This window comes from Ambystoma mexicanum, chromosome 1p (assembly GCF_040938575.1).
Source record: "Ambystoma mexicanum isolate Mex_15411 chromosome 1p, UKY_AmexF1_1, whole genome shotgun sequence".
In the NCBI taxonomy this organism is placed as follows: domain Eukaryota; kingdom Metazoa; phylum Chordata; class Amphibia; order Caudata; family Ambystomatidae; genus Ambystoma; species Ambystoma mexicanum.
The window spans coordinates 1274225055-1274245391 of record NC_090921.1 but is presented as its reverse complement, the minus strand read 5'-3'; the positions used below and the strand labels follow the sequence as shown (position 1 = coordinate 1274245391).

General features: G+C 46.6%; 1 protein-coding gene across 3 annotated transcripts in view; it reads right to left on the bottom strand.

Annotated features, from left to right (window-relative positions):
• Positions 1 to 330: 330 nt before the first annotated feature.
• The window catches only part of LOC138452852 (synembryn-A), a 255050-nt gene continuing 235043 nt past the window's right edge, over positions 331 to 20337 (bottom strand). For all 3 annotated transcript variants that reach the window (XM_069605202.1, XM_069605203.1, XM_069605204.1), the window contains 2 exons: positions 18998 to 19117; positions 331 to 9480 (listed from right to left, as the gene is read on the bottom strand). In XM_069605202.1, the coding sequence (XP_069461303.1) occupies positions 9360 to 9480; positions 18998 to 19117 (241 nt within the window). In that variant the 3' untranslated portion in view covers positions 331 to 9359. The remainder of the gene's footprint in view (positions 9481 to 18997; positions 19118 to 20337) is intronic.

Sequence of the window (20337 nt, the reverse complement as noted above, 5' to 3'; positions counted from 1 at the left end):
CAGTAAAACTTTAAAGCTGTTACTTTCAAGAAAGTCCTCCATCACCTCTCTGCATATTGCGCTTTAAAATATACTAATCGATAGTTGGTCCCCACACCAGACCATGGGGGCAGGTGGGTAGAACAATGCGGGCAGAGCCTCCTAGTTTGCCCTGCCTATTTTAGTGGCCCCTCCCATCACGACTTAATCCCTCCACATCCCCCGAAATGTAGGTTTTGTTGCGGCCCTGCATGGGAGGGAGGTCAGGTAGGTTGGCTCACTCTCACAAACCACCAGCCACCCCCACCGCTCCCCTCACAGTGCTGAAATAAATGGTCGGGAGCCAACACATCTGCAATAATTCCTTTACTTGCTGCACCATGGCCCGTTGCAAACCTGCTCTGTCATGTATAATTTATAAAATTATGCTGGCTGTAGTAAGACGTGCGCTTGCTGGTGGGCTATACCACGAGAGACGGGCCATTACCCCATGCAGGGATGAACGGTTCTGTTACCCTGCACCAGAGATGCGGGGCAGCCCGGGAACTGAATATATTTGCCATTAGCACATGCAGGGAGGCCATGTGCCACTGGCACATGCAGAAAACAGATGCTCAGTTAGCATGTGCAGAGAGGAGATGTGCTGCTGCATGTGTACGGAGGCTATGCCAATAACATGTGGAAAGGGAGTATGTGTTCTTACATAACGTTTTTAGCAAAATTCCTTCAGCCCATTGTGGTGGGGGCGGGCGAGGACGTGTTAGTCAGGCTGAATAAGGAAAGGGGAGGGGGAAATCGGGTACATTTGGCCCCAGTACATTTTGTCCATTTCCAGCACCGATAGTAACTTGTGTGAACGGTTAATCTTCATTATTGCATGTCTTGTAAGAAAGAAGCGACTCTTCTGTGGTCTTCCCTCTGTGCCACACCCATCAAGGCTGCGCTAGCCCTCCACGTAATTGGAACTTGGGAAGTGCAGGCCGCCCTCCTGCCCGGTAGCTTTCCAGCCTTTCTTTGGATGCAATGTTAGCATGTGCTTTGCCAACATTAGCCTGTGCAGAAGGGAGCCTTGCCATTAAGACTGGCAGAGAGGAGATGTGCCATTATAGCATGGGCAGAGGAGATGCTTCGTTAGACCTTGCAGAGAAGAAATATCCCCTAGTACGTACTTGCAAAGCCGTTAGCATGTTCAGAGACAAGATGTGGAGTTTGCACATGCTAACTGCATATCCCGTCGCTGCACAGGATGTGCAGTTAGTACATGCAGGGATGGGATGTACAGTTAGCTTGTGCAGAGAGGGTATGTCCCATTAGGATGTGCATAGAGAAGGCGTGTCGTTAGCATGCACATCTCCTCTGTGCACATGCGCACAATTAGCTTGAATGTATGGAGAGCTGTCCCACTAGTATGTGCGCAGAGAAGATGCCCCATTAGCAGATGAGAAGAGATGTGCCAATAGCATGCGCAGAGAAGAAATTTGAGGTCACTATGGGTAGAGAATATGTCCTGTCAATGTGTGCAAATATCAGGCTTGCTAAACAGAACGTGTTCTATCAATACGTGAAAACAATGTCTGCAATTAGCATATGCATAGAGATGTGCTTGTTAGCATGCGCACAGTGTAAAGGTGCAATTTACACATGCAAATGACACAAATTTGCTCTTCAAATGCTAACAGCACATCTCTGAAAATGCTGAAAGGAGATGTTCCTTTACCATGTGCACAGAGTACGTGTCATACTCGTTAGTATGTGTCAAGAGGAGATGTGTAGCTAGCATGTTCAGGGAGGATGTAGGCCATTATCAAGTGGAGTGATGTGCTGTTACTATGTGCTCAGACGGGATGCGCCGTTTGCATGTGATGTGAAGGGCTCTGCGCAAACCAGACAACTTTGATCCACAACTCTTTTGGTCTACGGGTCTGATGTTATGTATGCATTGGGTATATGTGTTGGATACGTTTTACTCTCTTGCAGAGGAGAAAGCCCATTTTTACTCTCTTGTTTTTGCATTTACTCTCTAATTTGGAAAATCATGCATAAAATAGTGTGTTGATCACTCGTAGCAACAGTGGAATCTGCACAAATCCCTACTGGAAGAGCCCATCCCAAGGGAATGAGAAGTCGTCCCCCACTCCTGGCCTCAGGTTACTTATTGGCAAACCTTGGCACTTGGTGTTGGCTGCTGTCGCGCAGAGGTCAATTTGGGGGTGACCCCACTCTTTGAAGAGACGAGACACTTGTGCTTGCTGGAACTCCCACTCAGGGCACGACCGCAGCTCCCTGCTGAGAGTCGGCAATGACTTTTACGCCTGCCCGATGAAATGGGAGAAGCATCCGTTAAGCTATGGCCCAGTAACAGATTCTACGCCTCCAGAGAGAGCCGGGAAGCGCGTCCCGCCCTGCTTCTTGATGTAAAACATGGTGGTGGTGATGCCGTTGTCTGTGACGACTCGTACCACCTTACCCTGCAGCGGAGGCTGAAAATACTTCAGAGCCCAGAAGGCTACCTGTAGTTCCAGGATGTTGATGTGCAACTCCTTTTATTCTGGGAGTCAGGGGCCACTAGCATAGGATTGGCCGATGTGGGCCACCAACCTTCCAGAGAGGTGTTGATCGTGTCCAGTTCCTGATACGTAGGGATCTGATAGGGAACACCCTGCAAGAGATTAGGGTGAATGGACCACCAGTGCAGGGCCTGACTGAATGCACGATTGAGGGGGATCTTGTCGGTCCATGAGCCTGTGACCTGTTTCCATTTGGCGTCCCGGAATTCCTGAAGTGCTCTCATCTGCAGCCTGCATGAGGAACCAGATGAACACAAGAGGACATCATCCCCGAGAGGGACTTGATAGACCGGACTGTCACAATCTTGGCCGCCGACAGTCACTGAACCTTCCCCAAGATGGCCTTTATCCCGTCTTCCGACGTTGTCCAGACACGTGACAGTGTTGAGGCGTGAACCCAGAAATAGTTCTGAGAGGGTACTACACAGAATTTGGGATAATTTATGGAGAATCCCAGGGAGGTTAGGGTCTAGATAGGGTCTGTTGTATGCCGTACTACCAGGTCGTGAGAACTGGACTGGATTCGCTAGTCATTAGAGAGCTGGTAGGCTGCAACTGTAGCCAGGCACTTGGTGTGGATCCTTGGGGCCAATTTCAGGCCAAAGGCAGTGCCTTGAATCGTTAGTGTCTTCCTTGGACGACGAACCAGAGGAACATTCAGTGTTTTGGATGAATGGGGATGTGAAAATACGCATCCATTGATGCCAGGAAATCTCTTTCCAGCTGCTCGAGCACGTGTTGCAACGTGATCATCCTGAACTTCTGGGATTTCAGGATGGGTCTTCACACGCTAGACGTTCTGAACCAGAAAGTATCTGGCGTATACTCGGGAGCCCCGAAGTCTTAGAGGGACTGGCTCTATTGCTAATATGGCTTGGACTTCCTTGAGGAGTTGAGGCTCATGCTGCTTCTTCCTCGTGATGGGAGGGAAGCAGGGGCATTTGCTTTGAAACTCCAAGGTGTGATCATGTTGAAAGATATTGAGCACTCATTTTTCAATGGAGATGTTGCGCCACTGGCAGACAAATTGAGACAGCTGGCGTTCCACCGGGGTGCGAAAGTGGGGCACAGGCCCTGTGCCATGTCAGGCTTCTTTGACTGTTGGCGTCCTGGCTGATGGGGTGTGACAATGTTGGGCACCTTCCATGTAGGCTTGTGAACGTCCTCTATACACCTTGTGCATGGTGGAACGAGAGGGCTGACGGTAGGCAGGAGTGAGAAACTTAGAGGTTCTGGAAACCTTTCCCTTAGTGGAGGCAAAGGACTGCTTCCTCATCAGAAGCGTGCCCAATTAATTTTCCGTCTCAGTGTCCATTTTGATGACCAGGAGAGACTAGTCTTGTGCCTTACAGAAGAGGTTCTCCCCATCAAACGGCATGTCCACCACCCTAGCACGGCATGTCCACCACCCTAGCCTGCACATCTAGGTGGGAACTAGTGGCCTAAAGCCAACCTTGGCGTGTAAACCTACTCCATTCCACATTTGCTGTAAACCAGAGTCTGCAATGTCTACCTCATTGATTTTTTATTTATTTATTGAATTTGGTGACCCTGAAGTATCAAGGCACTGGTACCAATTACACAGGTAAAGTTTTATAGTCAAAATATTGGTTGACAGGTGAAAATACAATACAATATAGCAGCTTAAAAAGGTCAATGTACATAATAGTTCAGTATAATATGAAAGTAAAGGGAGTCTTGATGTCTCAGTACAACTCAGTCGTATTTGTTGACGAGTCAGGATTTTAGGAGTTTTTGGAAGAATAAATAGGAAGATTCATTTCTAATGAAAGTGGGGTGGGCGGTGGGGCGGAAGTGTTCCAAAGTAAGGGGGCAGTGACCTAAAAACGGAATCCAGCAGCACGATTTAAAACAAATCTGGGAGTCAGAAGGGAGAGAAAGGAGGATGAGCGTAGGTTGTTGTTTTTTTAACGTAGGTGGGAATTTAGGTAGGTTGGGGCAGTCTTGTGGATTCAGAGGTGGGCGATAGTAAGGATCTTAAAGTCAATGCACTCACTGATGGGGAGCCAGTGTGCATCTCTTCTGGCTTGTGTGCGTTTCAGGACCCAGGCAGCTCTGAGGGCGTTGTTTTACAAACAGAGTTTAGATGTGTTCTTACACAAGGTGCCTGCAAGGCATTACACTAATCCAATGTGTTGCCTATGAGGGATCGGGTGAGAGTTAGGCAATTGTCAGACAAAAGGATTTTTCAACTGCGGTTGATGAGCTTGGTGGTTTAAGCAGTCGAGGAAGCAAGAGAGCTGATGTGTCTATACATATTAAGTTCAGCATGAAGGAAGACACCCAGGGTTTGTAAATGTTTTGAAACCAAAATGGGGTTACTATCTATGGTGAAGGAGGTGTAAGTGGGAAAAAGGTGCTGAAGGCTGTACAGGGAACCAACGATAAGTATTTCGGTTTTGTCACTATTGAGTCAGAGGTCGAGGTTAGCCATCCAGCTCTGAATGATGACATACCTCTGCTTAATCAGGGCAGCATCTTGGAATTAGTTGCCTGAGAAATTTAAGAGGATAGGAGTGTCATCAGCCTTGTCCGCGAAGTTGGTGTACGAGATGCTCAAGTTATCTAGGTGATCAAACAATGGTTTGATGTAAATGTTGTAGAGGGTAGGGGAATTGCATGAGTCTTGGGGGATGCCAAAATGTACTAGGATGGGGTCAGCAGCCTTGATGCCAATGGAAATTCTGGAGAAGCGGTTGTTAAGGAAGGATTTTACCCAACTTGTTGCTTCTGGGGTGAACTGAAATTTAGTGCTGAGGTGCTCACATAGGATATTGTGGTCAACAAGGTTGAAGGCAGTCGAGTGGTCGCGGAAGAAAAGGGCAAGGTTGTCAGTGTTGCAGATGCAGTCAAGTTGAATTTTTAGGCTAGGAGGGGTGATTCAGCGCTGTGGTGTGGTCTAAAGCCAGATTGGTGGGCCTCAAGTAGGTAGTGGTGTTCCAGGTAGGACTGAATTTGTAAGTTGTCTGTGCGATACAATATTTTGAGTAGGAATGGTGCAGTCGTGATGGGGCGGTAGTTAGTTTGGAGGGTGGGGTTGAGCGAGGGTTTCTTGAGAAGAGGGGTCACCCAGGCTTCTTTGGTATTGGAGGGTACGATGCAGGAGGTAAATGAAGATGGCTTGAGCATCTGCCTTCTTGTTATCTGGGAGGAATTCAAGCAAGGGTCCCAGCTTGTACCAAAGCCCTCTATCGTAACAAGAGAGAATGGCTAAGGCGTTGGCGACCTTGATCATGGATGCCAGTTGTAGTGATGCGCTTCCCAGTAGCATCTTACTCCTTTCGCTCATGGTCTGGCGGGATTTTATAGGACGAAAAAGGGTTCTCTGACCTTTTTCTTGCTACCGCAGAGAACACCGCGTCTGGTGTTGGATTGGTCCGGAAGCATTTAGGTGCTGTGCCTGGTTCCCTGTACCTCTTTTCAAAAAGCCCCCTTTTGGGAGATGCAGAGTAAGGGTTTCTCATCACCACCAGGCCGTCTTCCCAGACGTCATCCAGCAGAGGAACAGAAGAAAATGTTCCTTCGAGGTTAAACAGCTTTGCAGCCCAGGAGATCATGCCTTGGAAAGATCCAATCTAATCCAGAAGAGAGTCTCTAGCTGGCAAGTCTGTGTCTGGGAGCTCAGCATCTGCTGGGACGTAGTTGTTATATTCATCCGTCCCCAGAATACCATCCGTGCCCAGGTTGGTGTCAGTAGTGGTATCTGTACCTGTAAGATCAGGTTCCCCTAGGATAGGAGTGTGTGGAACAGGTGCTGTGGAACAGCAGGAGCCGTATGGGGTGGTGTCTGGCGAGACGGGTGCAGTCTTGGAGGACTTGTAGCCGGCTCTAGACGGGAGCCACTGGTGGAAGACTTTGCTGAATCTTATGTTTTGCGGACGGTGCCTAACCAGTCGATGGTGAAGATGTTGACGATCGCTGGCCCTCAGATGAAGGGATCATCTTTGTGGTCGTAGACAACCCGTAATATGGAGACACCACAACTCCGCAGCTCGTCGATGCATAAGTAAGAGCGTGGGACGACTTTGCTTTTTTTGGCATCTTCCCCTTGCAAGTGTCCTAAATGGACCTTAACCTCATCTCAGAGGGAGTACGCTCTTTCGATCTGCTGGCCCTGATCGAGGCAGGACTGCGTACAGACGAGTCAGAGGCCCTAGCCTCGTCGATCCATGCCACCAACCTTCTATGGTGGTCCGTCTGCGTCTTCGAGGAGAAAGACTGGCAGATCCAGCAGCCATCCGCATTGACACAAAACTCGAGGTCTCCCAACATGAGAATGTGTGGTAAAGATCTGAAGTTGGCCACCAGGGGTGGAGCTAAGGAGGACGGATGCCATTGGATGGGCAGTATGACCCAAAGTGACAGCAATAGGTTATACAAGCGACATGCAGTTTTAGCTTAAAGCTAAACCACTTTATATTACCGAGGTCTACCAGCCTGACGACCGGGAAAAATTCATGAGCATGTAAATCCATGTATGACCCCATGCTGAAGAACAAAGTGATTGTGAATGGCAGATGATGGATGCAGGTAGCCCTGGGAGCAGACAAGGTTGGTGTGATAAGTAGGGATGGATTGGATGACATGGTGAATGGTTGTGGTTGGCAGGGTGCAGTTTTGGTTGTATTGTAAAAGAAGCAAGTGTAGGTGGCAAAGGAAGCCCAATTTGAGTATGGGGTGTATGCAGTGCTGGAAATGGAAATTATTTCCTGTGGGAACCCACCAGCATCTGCGGGGAGATTGGAGGACAGGGATTATTCTTAACCCCTTGTCCCATAATCATGAACACCTGGAAAATAACACGAGAGGATAGTTTCCAATAACATAATTGTTGCTGCCAAACATATTTTAAAAAGTGCACACCTTTTAAACCTAAAAAGCTATATTTAAATATTTCCTGCATAGTACAAACCCAATGAGCGATTTCTCAGGTATTGTGAGAAGAAGTTCACATGCTCTTTTGGGAAAATGTCTTGCCTCTGGTCCCAATGACTTGCGTTCCAATACTGGCGTTGCTTAAGTAATCTGAACACACTAAACCAATTGAAGGGCACAAATGGATTTTCCCAGATCGGAAATAAGGGGAGACATTTTGTGCTGAATCCCTGATATGGACAATTCCTATCCAATTCAAGAGCTAGGTGAATGTACAACATTACATTGGCGTGGGGGGGAGGGGCGGTGGGAGGGCACATGAAGTGATTGCGGTAAGTGCAAAACCTGTTGTAATTGGAATAAGGAGTTTGTGGCATGGGGATGGGTCATATGGGAAGCAAATGTTACATACAGTGGGTTTGCAAAAAGTAGGGAATATGTGTTGGTGGCAGATGATGAGCTCACTCTGAGTGTGGGTGTTTGTACCAAGTTGAATTTTTAGATTGTACACAGTAAATGCTTATGAAGCTCCTGGTAGTTCTGTTAAAACTGCAGGTCAGTTATCTCTTCTAGAGCAATATTTGGCTCAAAGATAAGGGGTGACAAAGGGGCGAATGGTAGAGGAGCGCTGAGCCCCAATTTTTCTACACCTTGTTACTAGGCATACCAGGTGTATGTCGGACACGAGCAACAACACAAGCTTGTGTGTCTGTGAGCTAACATCTGTGTATTCACACTGTACATCCCCAAAGGTCTATCCATACCTATGCTTGAAAACCCTACCCCAATGTTATGTCTGCACGCAAATGCTTTCAGTGTACATAACATTTTGTGCAAAGGCTACTTGGTGTACATGACTATGAAAATACCCCTCAGTAAATACCTGGGTGTACACCTTGCTCAGGGTTCATGTATGCATCTGAAAATGATTCTCGCTATCCCCTATATGAAAAAGGTTTTTGCAGTGTATTACCGTACAAATGCTTCTCAATGTACATACGTTTGTGTGTAAATACTGCACAGTACACATGTCTAGCGTACATGAGCATATACTAAGTATACATTCATGTCCGTCTGCCAGTGTCACACAAATGTAGGAGTGTAAACAAGTCTCTCTGTACATGTGTTAGCCTGCCGCCGATTCTCAATTTCCATGCGTAACATTATGCAAATCGGTACAAATGAACATCTGTAAATGTATCGCAACTAGGTAAATCTCTATATCTTGGCGAGTTGCTCTCCATACACACTTGTGCCACTTGAAGTCCTTGCGCAAAAGCCACACCAGACTGTTGGTACACAGGGATGTGATACACCTTAACACTCTATTGGACTGGCAATGCAGAAAAACTCTGGACTAATCAACTGTTTGTGCGCATATCTAATCCTAGGACTCCGTTGTAATGTGCGTCATGTGTGCTTTGCTTTTTGTTCACACGTGAGAGTGTCTGTGTGTCTATGCGTGAGTGCATTCAACTGTCGTAGGTTGCTCACGTGTATAATCCATATAGAGGGCTGATTTTTCTTCTGCAAAGCTCATGCTATTAGCACCACCATTCCAGCAGCTTAGTACAAGTCTCGGACTAGACCTTGCTCCGAGAACGGCATTGGACAGGCTCACTCTGGACGAGCAGGTGGAAGGACATCTAGCTAAGAGCACTGGTCAGCCACGGTTCCTTCAGGCAGAGGCAATGGGCCAAGATTGCCATGGGGTTGGTCTACCTTTGCCTTTGGACATTTTACATCTCCATGGTTCTACAAGTTATTTACGCTAAGCTCTAAAGCTTGTAGCCTCTGTTTCTCCCCTACGATATCTACAACAGCTGGTCTCAGAGTCCGGTAGAGTCTCTGGTGGGGCCAGATTTTGCCTCTGCTGGGTTCGGAGTCCCAGCTACTCTTCCTTTTCAACCACTGCGGTCAGTCAGAGTCCGAGTCCAGGTCGGATGACTCTTGTTGCTGCAGCATCTTCTGAGCTGCCTCATCCAATGGCGCCAGCCGCCCGTCTGCTGTTACACCCATTGGCTGGATAATCTGCTCCCTAAGGAACAAAGCAAAAAAAGAAAATATTGTAAAGATAATTTGCTAGAGCATGGTGAACCTTAACATTAAGACGTGCAGCATTCTCTGATCGCAAATCCACTTCAGAGCTTGTACACCTCATCTCCTTCACATTCTAGATCTCTCCAACATTGGAAAGCTGGCATGTCCCAACTTACTATTCACAGCTGACAGATCTTAAACTTTGACGGCTCCCACATCCAGTGCGAAACGTTAACCTACATATAAGAGCATAACATGACCTCCAGATGAGCCTTCTGCACCTAGCTTTTGTTTATGCAGCATGGCTCCTCCTCAATTGAAGAGGGTACAGGAACATATTCCACCACTGAGTAAGCCCTCCAGCAGCCCCTCTAACTGAATAGGATGGGTCACACTGCAAAGCCTTTCTGGTACAGTCATGGTAGGAACTATCGTTCCCAACTTCTTGGCAAGTATGCCACTAGCACTATCCATGTGCCCAAGGGCATGTAGAAGGGGGTAAAGATAGCCTCACTCAGCAGTTGCTGTTACTACCAACACCAGATTAACACTATGCTGCAAGAGAGGTTCCAAAACACTGCTGCTCTCTGCTGACCACCCGGAAGTAGGAAGGGAGCAGCAGGAACTGTCCTCTATCACACCCATTCCTCATCACTCTTGGCCAATGATGCTTATAGTTCCAGGGGTCATTCATGTTTTGGTGTCTAGGGCAATAATAGTCATAGCATTTGAGGTCCACGACTGCTTTATGACAGGAGGCAGATCTACAGCCACTTTTACTCACTGAAACAGGCATTCATTCCCAACAAAATAAAAATAGAGTAAAAAATAACGCCTCCCACAAAACAAATTGTACAAAACAGACATATGTGCTTTCCCCCTGATTCCACCCACAGAGCGTTACCGGCAGGGCAGTGTCGTAGTAACAAGCGCTAATATTTGTACTGCCCGATCTGAAAAGCATACATCTTAATTTGCTTTAGGAGCAAAGGATGGATTACAAAAGATATCTGCTCTAGAGTTTCAATATTTGCATTCTCAATAAGAAAAAGCTGGAAATCTGAGGAAAAGATTGAAGCATACACATGCTTTTATTTAATTATTTTATAATTATTAGTACTATATGCGTGGTTAAGTCCGATATGAAATGTCATTTATAACGCGCCTGAACACAAGTGTTTCTAGGTGCGACAAGACAAGGTGGGGAAGAGAGAGGAAGGACAATACAAACAATCTAACTAGGCCTTGTATCATTCAGATTGTGCAAGTGCGACGGCGCAAAAGTGCAGGGGGAAGTGCCGGCTAGAGGGAAGGGGAAGTGCAATCAGGGCAGCTTTGCTCTGAGTGAGTGCAGCAAGGGCAGTGAAGCTCTGGGTAAGCACATGGAGGTATGGGGGCTGAAGAGGTTACAGTCCTTAAGTGCCGGAAGGCCCGGAGGCAGTGCAAGGGAGACTAATCATGGAGGAGCCTGGTACCCAGTGAGACTCTGGGAGTAGCAAAGCAACCAGTCGGCACAGAAGACAGGTACGGGGGGGGGGAGGACGAGGTAGAGGGAGAGAGACTTGTTCAGCAGGCAGCTTCCGGAATTTCAGGTGATCTGGCTCAAGTTTGAAAGGGCAGGGTGGCCATTCCAGAGGGAGGCACCTGCAGAGGAGAGTGATTTACCCCCCACTCTCTGCCTGGAGAAGCGTTTGGACCTCAGAGTTGGAGGTAGCTGAGCGAAGGGCTCGAGAAGGAAGGTACTTTGAAAGAGAGCTGTAGTCCGGGCCCCGGTCCCCAGAAAGTCTTGTGGACAATGCAGAGGGTCTTGAACTCTGTGCAGCCACCGGGAGCCAGTGGAGAAATTGAATGGATGGGGAGGTGCGGTCCCTGGGCTTGAGGCCAAGGATAAGCCCTGCAGTCCTGTTCTGGATTAGTTGCGGAGAGTAGAGGAACGCAGATTGAGAAAGAGGCTGTTGCAGTAGTCCAGCCTAGAGAGAACCAGGTCTCTGGAGACAGTGAGCTTCTGGGGGAAAGTAAGAAACAAAAGAATACCTCTGATAAGGTGCAGCTGGTAGTGGGCCTTCTTGGTAAGGTCAGTGATGTGAGGAGAGAATGAGAGAGTGAAATTGAAGAGGACACCAAGGTTTTTTGCCTCACAGGAAGAAGAAGCAAGAAGGCCCGAGGAAGGTGGCCAAAGTGAGAGAGGGAAAGCAGATGCTTTGGTCCCAATGATAAGGATCACTGTCTTACTGGCGTTAAGGCAGAGATCGTTGCAGGCGCGTCAATCCTGAATCGCGGATAGACAGTCAGGAATGAGTGAGAGAGGAAAGGAGGCCGAGGGGAGCCTGAAAGAGCCGAGTGTCATCTGCATAAAACTGAAAGTTAGAAGAGAAGGTAGAGATCAAGTCGGCCAAAGGGGCCACGTAGCCATTGAAGAGCCAGGGTGAGAGGCTAGAGTCCTGTGGAACACCACATGTGGAGAGAGAGGTGGTGGAGAGAAAGGACCCAAGTTGGACCTGGGAGGGTCAGCCGAGGAGGAAGGAGGTCAACCACTCCAGGGCCTGATCCGTGATGCCCAGGTTCTCGTGAAGTCAACTCATCAGGGTGGCGTGATTGACTGTGTAAAAAGCAGAGGAAAGGTCAAGGAGAAGGAGGATAGAATGAAGGCTGGAATCAAGATTACAGAGCAGATCTTCACCGGTGTTCAGGAGAGCGGTTTCCATGCCTCTGGCTGCTCTGAAGCCAGACTGATGGTCATGGAGACAATCAACAGATTCTGTGTGGAGAGTAAGCTGGGAGATGGCCAGCTTTTCCAGGAGTTTGCCCAGGAAAGGAGTGATAAAGCTCGGGTGATAGTCTGCCAGATAGGTAGGTTCAGCAGAAGGTATTTTTTAAGGAGGGGGGAGCACAAGGGAGTGCTTGAGGAGAGCGGGGAAGGATCCAGTGGCGAAAGAGTGATTGCAGAAATCAGCCAAGACTGGAGCAAGGGTGTAAATGTGGTCCTTGATGGTTCTGGAGAAGCAGGGGAGAACCTGTTTGGATGACACTTTCATTGTCAGGTGCTGCCAGACAGAAAGAGGAGGGAGAGGATAGCAAGGACAGGATGTCCTGGGTTTTGGTGGTGAAATGAGAAGCCAGAGCCGTACAGATGGCCTAGTAGGGAACAAGAGAGGTACAGACTGCAGAAGGATTGGACTGCTCCTTGCAGATGTTTAAGAGTTCGGCCCAGCTGTTAGAGGCCACAGAGACGCAGACTTGGATGTGGACTCTCTTCTTGGCCAGGAGAGTCTGTATTGCCTTTGGAGCAGACAGCAGGCCAGTTTGTCACAGGGTGCACCCGAAGGCCCCCCACTTCCTCTCGGCCACCCTGCATTTGCGTTTCAGGGCGGCGAGGTCGGAGTCGTACAAAGAGTTACACTTGGAGGTAGGCTTCAGACGGATTCTCATGACAGGAGCAAGGATGTCCAGAGCGTTGGAGATAGAAAGATACAGGTCGGAGAGGGCTGTGTCAGAGTGCGAGTCAGCCACAGGAGTAGGAGGAGCAGAGAAAGTAGAGGCAAAGGCACCCACTGACGCACGCTTCATGGGCTGAATGACTGAGAAGGTAGGTGGCAAGCTGTGGCGGGCTTTGCTGGAGGGACAGAATTTCAGGTGCGAGGAAAGTGGTCAGTTCAAGAGAGGAGTGGTGGGAGGCTTAGCGAGGGGGGATGTCTGAGGAGATGAGAACATCCAAGGTGTGTTCAGCAGAGTGAGTCAGACCAGAGGGTAGAATGGAAAGAGAGTGTCGCAGAGGTTGCGGAAGAGTCCAGCGGAGGGATTAGAAGCATCCAGGTGGATGTTGAGGTCTCCCAGGAGAAGTTGAGAGGTAGAGGCAAGGAGAGAGAAGGTGAGGTCAGCACACTCTGGGAGGAAGAGGGCAACCTGCGCCAGGAGGCTTGTAGATGGTGGCAACGGTCTGAGGGAGACCACGAGAGATAGAGAGTCTGCAGACCAGGTATTCAAAGGAGGAGCAAGCCTATGTGGTAATGACAGAAGCAGGGACCCACTCCAGAAAGATCAGAGCGTGATCAGGAAAGCCTATCATTGTAACTTGGCTTTCAATTTTCAGTTTCAACATTTCAATTCCAAATTGAACATTACTCCTGCTTCAACATTGCCCAGATTATCATATTCAATATTTCAATTTTTTTAGTTTTTAGTTGTTTCTTTCACACACAAATATACAATAATAAGAACAAGTCAGTCATCACGAGAGTGAGTAGATGCTGGAATCGTAACACGATTAACAGAATATCACTCCATCCTGCATGGGTACTCTGATAATGGTGCAACAAGCCCTGATGAGATGCAAATTACACGACATACATGTCCACCCACATTCATGAATGACTTGTCCTTGTAACCATTGGCGTTAAACCTAATATTCAAAAAGGAACTAAACATGTGTGCTGTTTGGCAGCAAATATGATCTTCAATGTGAAAGTGAGTCATTAAAACTGAAGCCAAGTTACTATACTGTAATAACATGCACTAATAAGCAGGGACTACTAAATAAAATAATTTGCATGTTTAAATCTGTACAATGGAAACCTGTAATAATTGTTTCGAAGAAGAAAAACAGAATACAAAACTAAAGCACGATGGATGGAAGGCTTTGATTAAATCAGGAGCACTGGTGTTGGCCTTGGCAACCCTCCATACCATCTAAGGGGATTTAAAACCACATGCAAATTATGTTTGTTACAAAAAGAGGCAGTTCAGGCCAAACTGCTAGGTCACATCCCTTTCTCATGAGATCACAAGTAACCAGAAACATTTCGCCCTCGTTGGGCAAGATCGAAGAGGTGCAAGCTTAGGACCACATTGTAATATGTACTGCTAGAACCAGCAAGCTGCTTTGTAAATTAGACTTCACTGGTTCCCGTTTCCTTCCTGCTAGGTGTTGCAGGGGGCATATGAATGAAACACAAAGGCTTCTTTTTAGTCTTTATCTTGCCCCTAAGGGAACAGTATCTGCCAACTCCAAGGGCATTTCTTGTCATTAGCATGTGGCGATTTTCCTTGGTTACAACCTAGCCTGAACTATTAGAAGGGGATACTAAATCGGACTTGATTAGGCACATGGTTTCCTCCCCCTTGACCATGAGAAAAGAGGAAACCAAACAATCCATTGACTGCAATCGGGACACATGTATACAGTCCCAGAAAAGGTCTTATACCCTGAGGATGTGTAAATGCATGTCTGAAGTTGGTAGAGGTTGGCCATCTGTGCATCCCACAAGTCCTGTGCCAGTCCGAGTCCATGAGGGTGGGGGGATTTAAGAATCGTCAGCAACATGGACCTTATTTGCAGGTGGGGTGCCACCGAGACCTCCCATACGCTGTTCACTCTTCCAAGCCCCCCTTTAAGGACTATGGTGCGAGAAGGAGACCTTGTTCTCTTGCGTCATCTCTTTGCATGCATGAAAAAAACCAATGCTTAAGCCTTCATGACCGTTTTAAGCCGACAATGACGCTGGGAATCTTGGAAGGAGGAATCATCTGGCAGACCTCGCCTTCTGAACAAGCAGAATGAAGGAGACACCGTAGGGTAGTACCTCTGTGCCCTTTCCAGGGGTAAGAGCCTAAAGCGTGACAAAGCACCCATTATTGGGCTATTTCCCTTGTGCACTAGGACCCCAACCGGCCCATAAAGCTGGGGTTGCCCAATAGCACTTTAAGAAGAGTAGCAGCACCCGTGAGATGGATGGGGATGCAGATTAATACTCTTGCATCAAATCAATAATGACAACTCAATAGTTTGGCAAAGGGAGTCTGTTTAATGACCAGTTCAAAAAACGGGGTGTTCATGAACATCAGCTGTTGCTTGATCTTCCTTCTCGCTTCACAACAAACTACATAAAAACACATCTTTTATACTGAAAATTCGTCATTACTGACGTGCAACGCTTAAAATGTTGCATGCAATTCTATTGGTTATAGGAAAGTATCTTTAATATAGGTACTATATCTGTATATGGTAACGAAGTGAGGGGATTGGATAAACGGTGTCAGGTGGGGCATCTGAGCCCTTCCTTCAAAATGGCTGCCGTAGACGTCACTAAAAGTATGACGTCTCATTGGCTCCATTAACTATAGGACCCTAGATTACTTGGTTCACTATGATTGGGTTGGCATCAACCCCACTCATACTTTTCCACCAGCCTAGCAGCGTGCAGAATAGCCGACCAGGTGCAGGAAGCTTGTCCGCTCCCCCAGTCTCCTCCAATTATTGCAACAATCAGTCATCACTTCAGTGGTCATGTGTCAATTATTTCTTTGTATCTTGGCCTCGAGACTGCTTCTTGGTCTGGAAAAGTGATGGCGCCTGGGCATGGCAAAATTCCATGCGTAGGTGTGAAGGTTGCATCTCTTCTGCTGGCTCGGTCACGTGAAAGTCGTCTTATTATCTTATGTAATTCGTGCATTTGATTTAATTTCATCAGCCATCTGCCTCCTGTGGCTTATCTTGACCTTTCGGAATAGGATACTCTGTCCTTCTCTTCATTAAACTTATATACTGTTGGCCTGTTTCAGCTGGTACGACCTTGGCTTCTTGGCATGACTTGCCTTCATCTGAGTTTGTCTGTCCTTAATTCTCGATTTTCCTGCTGCGAAGCTCTCCTCGTGAGACCTTAAGTAACTTTTGGTCAGTTCTGCTTTTGTGCATAGTGGAAGTATACTTATATACAGTTCTTTTCTTGAGGTAGATATGTATAGGTGGCGCTTGCCGCACTCTATTTTACTATTATTTTAGCAAGCCTCACGATTTTCTTAGCTTCTTTCGGTTCTTTGTATATGTACACGTGTAAACTGGCTGAATATTTGCATCACGTTCATGGCATAAGCATCTAACATTTGACATCGTTATTTCACTTTAAACTCAGGATGTCACTTATCCATGGTGTTTCGTCTCTTTTCATCATTCATAGATTGCCATATCTTTTATATGTGAGTCAGTCCAGGTTCTTGTGACGTCACCATTCGTCTTCTTTTAGGACTTCCTTGGCTTCTTCCAGTATTGCAGTTTGACAATCGTCATTTTGTCTCACTTGTCGGTGGTTCCATGTGATATAATCGCGGCAAAAATTGCTGTGGTAACAAAATATAGCAGCAAAAATGCAGCTGTTTTTTCGCTGCAGTCCATGTAGAACATGCGGGGGGACACCCCCGCAAACCCTGGACCCATTATACCATTTAAGAGGAGCGGGGACACCCCCGCTCCCCTTAAATGGTATAATGGGGCCCACTTTTACTGCGACATTTTTGCCGCAATTATATTACCTGATACCTTGTCGATATGGTTTCCTCAATGGGTACCTTATTGTCCAAGGTTTCTTAGGTGCAGTTACTTCAATAGGTGCCGTCAGTCTGATAGGTACTGGGCAGAGCCCTGCTGCTGCTCTCTGCTGGTTTATTTGCTCATCATATGTCACATATTTCGGCGTGAACGTTCCTGGCACCTCAAAATGGGCGGTGGGGGTGTGAATCGTGTTTGGGACCTCCTCTACACCCTTGCAGCGCAGGACATCACTCTTACTCTGCTACTAGCTACATGGGTTATACCAGCAAGCTGCTGCCATCATGCACTGACCTCCAGCTTTCTTCTGAGAATCTAGCCTCCTGTGATGCCAAGGAGGAGCTTTGTGTATATCCTTGTGCAGCCAAGTGGGTACGAGTGTCAACAGGCGTGGAAAGATTTGACATTATTAGCACTCTAAAGTTCATAATTGTCCACATCCAGTCCTTTGAGAAAAGTCAAATAAGATGACAAACTCAAGGGCTAGAAATGCTTGAAAGAAATGGATACACTCTTGGCAATCTGACATTTCTGCGTTCCTTCATACCAGAAGACACTGGATGTCTCGGAAACTCAGGGAGCAAAACGTCAATGTAGAAGACCTAAATTATCAATCACAGGAAAATAAATGAAGAGAACTTAACTTGGGGCCCAGTTGAAGACTAAAAGCAGATGCGGTCAAAATATAAGATATTTTAGTACATTTACAAAGAAGCAAGACAAATTAAACTGTACTTCTTTATAGTATTGGGCAGGGAAAGGGATAACTAGGATTATTTCCAGTTCTGTAGGCAGTGAGATACCTCCAAAAACTGTTTTAAGCGGTGCCCACACCAAACAAGTGGTGAGCTTGCTGCCATCCCCCAAGTGAAAAGTATTTGATTATAACCAGGTAGAAATTGCAGCCTGACACACTGTGCATTTTTTAAACAGAGACAAATGAACATAGGTGGCAGTTTAGCCAGGCTACCAATATATATGTCATAGATTGAGATTTGATCCTTTATTCCGAATACATGTGCTTTTATTTGTGCCTTGCATTTGTATTTGTCTGTTTCTTACGCGCCACAGCCCACAGGCATCCGGACACAGAGAGGACAGGTCGAAAAAAAGGGGAAAATAAAGGAAGAGGAGATCAACGTGCATTGGGGAAGCTTAAGAAAGTAGGAAGGTTTTCAGTGCTTTTCTGAAGACAGATAGATTTCCTTCACAACAGAGGTTTTTCAGTTATTTATTCCATGCTACAACAGCCTTTACAGGGTAGGACTGTTCTTTTCCTTTGGCTTGTTTAAATATAGGGCAGATCAATCGCATGGAGTCCCTGGATCTGGTGGTCCTGACTGAATTCTGGACGGTGATGTGTGTTTTCAAGTATCTAGGTGCATCTCCAAACAAGCACTTGGAGTCATGGTATTGATTTTGAACTCTATTCTGGCTTCCACCAGTTTTTGTCTGAGATGTAAGGCTTTATCAAGAGCAAAAGTCTTCAATAATATTGTACACTTTTTGTAACACTGGTAACTTGGACATCTGCATTGAGAGATGCCTCAATTATAACACCAACGGTTTTTACTTTGCTAGCCTTATTTATGGGATGCTGATCAATACAAAAAGTAGCATAAGCGGTTCCTAGTTTTTCCCATAGCTTGGGATGATCCAATCATAAGTAGCTCCGTCTTCTCACTGTTGAGACACATCCCATTTTCAGTCATCCAGATTCGTATCTTTCAAATACAGACATGATAAGGTCAGTATCTATTATGTAGTCTCCACTCAGCTCAAATACTAGTTGTGTTTATGGTGTATACCAAAGTAAACTTGTCCCTAGTATTAACGCTACTATTTGGATGAACTATTGCTTCTATGGCTTGATGGGTCGTTTTTGCCCATTAAGGGCAAAGTATGTTCAGCATTACACATGCACTTTGTGCGCAATCTATTTTATTGACGCTACTTTGTTCAGGCACATTTAGTATTTTTCATTGATGTCTTTCTGTGATGTCACTACCAGCAACAATATGAGCTTCACAGGTCATATGACTTCACATCCAGTGACAACAGTAAAATAAAGCGTACAGTCCTCTCTCAGCACCTAAATGCCATGCATGGCTCATTATCGCTTCTACACCCAAAAGCTCCTCTCTCATAAACGCGATAAGCTCATTAGTTCTGCCCCCTCAGTGTTATCACCTACCTGGAGAGTTTGTCAAACATATTGACTAACTTCATGGCCTCATACTCCTTCTGCTCCTCCGTCATGTCATCCATGGGGTTTGGTTGCTTCTCCTCCACACGCCCAGTCACAGGATTAATACTGGAGGAAAAGTGGCACACATTAGAGGGGTTCCATGAGGGTCAGAAGGGCATGAATGGACAGGAGAACTGTTAGGACAAAAAAGTCCAGAAAAAGTGACATGCCTTCCTCAAGTAGAGCTCACATTCCATTTACTCTGAAAGGCTGCAAACCATGCCAGCGTGTGGTAGGGAGAAGGTAGAAAAAGGGGGACAAATGGCAAGTGATATATGCTTGTATGATATATTAAATTACTTGCATACCCCCCAAATCTCTCCCCTGCAGCCACCAGAAACACGGGCATAACCACCACATAGCTACTAAGAACCAGCTATGATGTAATTCATGTATAATAACTTATGTTTGGAAGAGGAGAAAGAAGGCAACAAGGAACTAAGCAAGTCAGAGGCTAACGGAAGAAAAGACAGAAGCGGAAGAAGAAAGGAAGGAAGTGAGAAAGAAAGCCCAACTCCCAGAGGCAGATCAGAAACAAGCTGAACTGAGTAATGTCATATGATCTTCAGTCAGGCTCACACAGGGTGCACGCAGTGTACAGGTAAGGAAAACCAGATATTCCAGGTTGCAAACCAAGCTCCCAAAAGGGGTATGCCCTTACAACTCAGTACTCTGATGCTAATGGTATCCAATATTGGATTACACACCACTTTGAAGGATTGACCAGGAAAACATAGCACTGATAGATGAGCTTTGACCTCTTTCCGCTTCAGACATCAAAGGGGCTTCACTCCAAGATACCATGTGCAGTGTCTGCACCCCAGGTTAGGGTAATGTGGTTGGGCTAATGGGTTGCTCTCTGCTAGCACTAAGCTAGCTAAGCTGCTCTTGCAGAGCCTGTCCTGCTCCTCAGTGGGTACTAATAAAACACAGTCCGCCCTACCATTAAACACAAAAAGAATGCAGATCAGCATTATCACAAGCTCGGCTCTCTTGTATTTACAACCCAGCTGACCGTTCTCACCAGCCCAGCCCATCATTACCAGTTGAAGTCATCATCGCCAGCCTAGCTCACTGTTGACCTCAGCCCAGCTCACCCATTACCATAAATCAAGTCCATCCTTACTACCAGCGCACTGCAACCATAACATTTCAAAATTAAAGAGAGTATAGTGTTTAAAGCTCTCGCCTTAACACATAAATGTGTCCATAACTGGGCACCACTGTACCGGCTCAAAGAGTTTTCAAGCTGGTCTCTACCAGACCCACAAGAATAGCCTATACGA